General features: G+C 42.3%; 1 protein-coding gene across 3 annotated transcripts in view; it reads right to left on the bottom strand.

Annotated features, from left to right (window-relative positions):
- The window catches only part of LOC102200340 (Golgi apparatus protein 1), a 38863-nt gene that overhangs the window by 23182 nt on the left and 13379 nt on the right, over window positions 1-2302 (bottom strand). For all 3 annotated transcript variants that reach the window (XM_005748772.1, XM_005748771.1, XM_005748770.1), the window contains exons 2-3: window positions 801-830; window positions 340-426 (exon numbers count right to left, since the gene is read on the bottom strand). In XM_005748772.1, coding sequence (XP_005748829.1) covers window positions 340-426; window positions 801-830 — 117 coding nt within the window. The remainder of the gene's footprint in view (window positions 1-339; window positions 427-800; window positions 831-2302) is intronic.

Raw genomic sequence — 2302 nt, forward strand, 5'->3', positions numbered from 1 at the left:
GAGCGTGCTGCTCCGACCGGTTTTAAAGGGTTAATGACTTAACTGGTCAATAAAGGTTACACTGACTAACTCCACCACCTTGTAGTATTACACATAAGTACCGACCAGCCCCGGCCCCAATTCCTCTGACATCTCTTCGACATTTTGGACATAAAAACTGGCTGCAGTTTCTTAACATTGTGCTGACAGCTCTAGTTCCTGATTTTAAAGTCTACTCCAAAATCACAGCTGTCTTAAAACTTCTAAATTTGCCAGTTTATCTGATGTTCTTTTAACCGTTTGGAGGCTTGAATGAAGACCATCAAGTTGAGCTGCAGAGATTTGTTTTTAGCGACTGACCTCAGAGATGGTCGTCTTGCAGACCTCCACCGCTACAGACTCAAACTTTGGGTCTGTGGTCAGGTTCAGCTTATAGTTCCACAGCAGCTGGGGGAGAGAAGATACGAGGTATGACAATTACACCAATAAGGACAGAGTGGAGAAAAAACCCAAGAAAGAAAAACAGGACAAATAAAAAATAAAAACAACATTTTAACATGTCAATCATTTTATATTATAAAGTCTTTCTGTTATTTAATGTGACAGACATTCATTAATGAGACAAACTTCTGGATAGCGGGGGGGGAAAAAAAAATGCAGTAGTACCGATGTTGGCTATCGGTTGTTTATATGAATCATTACAAAACTTGTGCATACTTTTAGTGGAAAATCATTGCGTCATAAAATTATAAGACATCATAGTGCATGCTAGGAGGTGGAGTGTGAGGGTAGAGAGAGAAGAAAAAACCCCACACACTTACATGGTTGCAATCTGTAGCGATTTCAGAGTCCTGAAAGAGGAAGAGAAAAAAAAAAAGTTTAGCTTCTTCAGAAAGTTTAATTATTGGGTCTGAATATTTGAGACTAAACAGAGAGGACACCTAATTACTGAAATTTTGCAATCTATAACATCCCATAATCCACTGCAGTCTTGTGTGTTGTGGGATGGTGCGTTCAGGCATTCAGCTTCTTGCTTCAGTGCGGTCACCGAGGCATTTTCCTGCAGCTCTGCTTTGACCCGAGGTGACCCCTCCCCCGACTTCCTGCCCCCACCCTCGACCAGAGGAAAACTCACTGTGTGGGTCTGTGAAATAACAGCTCTGCAGATGACCAAAGACTTTCTGACCATTTACCACATGGTAGCCACAGTCAGCTAGGAATAAACTGCCAGTGTGTTTGTGTGCTCTTTTTACAACGTATTTTACACACTGGTGTGACAATGCTCTTCACAAAAACAGTGCAGTGTGAAGAGGGGGAGGGGGAGACGGTACACGATAGTACCGTTGAGTTTTAAAGAGCACTGGGAGGACTCCGTTTGTAAATGGGAACCAGACTGACGCAGAACAGCAGGACGAGAAAAACAAGCAGCATCTACAAACTGACACCAATTAAAAAAAGCTAAGTGAGAGCGATGTCCCCCCCTCTCGCTCACATCGCAGAGTTCAGTCCCCAGAGAGGGGAAAGATGGATGAGGCTACGGTGACATCACCCGCTGCTTTCTGGAGGCTCATTTCGGACGGCTGAGATGAGCATTATCGCCAGCGCAGGGTTAATGCTCGTCTCGTGAGGAGGAAAACGACTGTGAAACCGCGCTGGTTACTGCCTTGTCAGCCATGCTGTTAGCCATTTATCACAGTGTTTGCCCTTAAAATACATGTTTTAAAGAAGCCCACACATGCCACTTTTCTACTTTGTATTTTTTTGGTAAATCAGATTGGGGATACAGGGAATGATATGTGGCGATCCTAAATACCACATTACTTTGGACGTCTGACCTCTTCTTCAAGGTCAAATAAGGTCAAACTTTCATAAAATGTCTTATAAACTATGCTTAACCCTTTTTTTTTTTTTTTTTTGTGAATCCATCAGCGGGCCCGTTTCACAAACCCTTTTTAAACGACTGTACCTCTGTTACCCTCTCTGGTAGAGACAAAATTAAATTGGTTTTCAGAAGGAAGTGAAAATGAGCTTTTCGGGGATACTCAGCGTATCACAGTAACGCAAACCATTCACAACGTACTGCAGTCTGAACACAGGCCGAAAAATCCCCTCTGCCGAGATGTGCGGTTCACATAAAGGGTTCGAGTTAAACTGCCGTTGTATTGTCAGCATTTAGGAAATGACTGATATATGACAAAACCAAATATCACATTACAGTTTGCATCCAAATAGGTCAGATCTGATCTCACTTTTACATTTCATATCTGCCTTTGTTTCATGTTAAACCCAAAACCTGCTCCATCTTTAAATAAAGTATTACCAA

The sequence above is a fragment of the Pundamilia nyererei genome, unplaced genomic scaffold, assembly GCF_000239375.1.
Source record: "Pundamilia nyererei isolate P.nyererei 1_Seehausen unplaced genomic scaffold, PunNye1.0 scaffold00229, whole genome shotgun sequence".
NCBI classification, from domain to species: Eukaryota; Metazoa; Chordata; class Actinopteri; order Cichliformes; family Cichlidae; genus Pundamilia; species Pundamilia nyererei.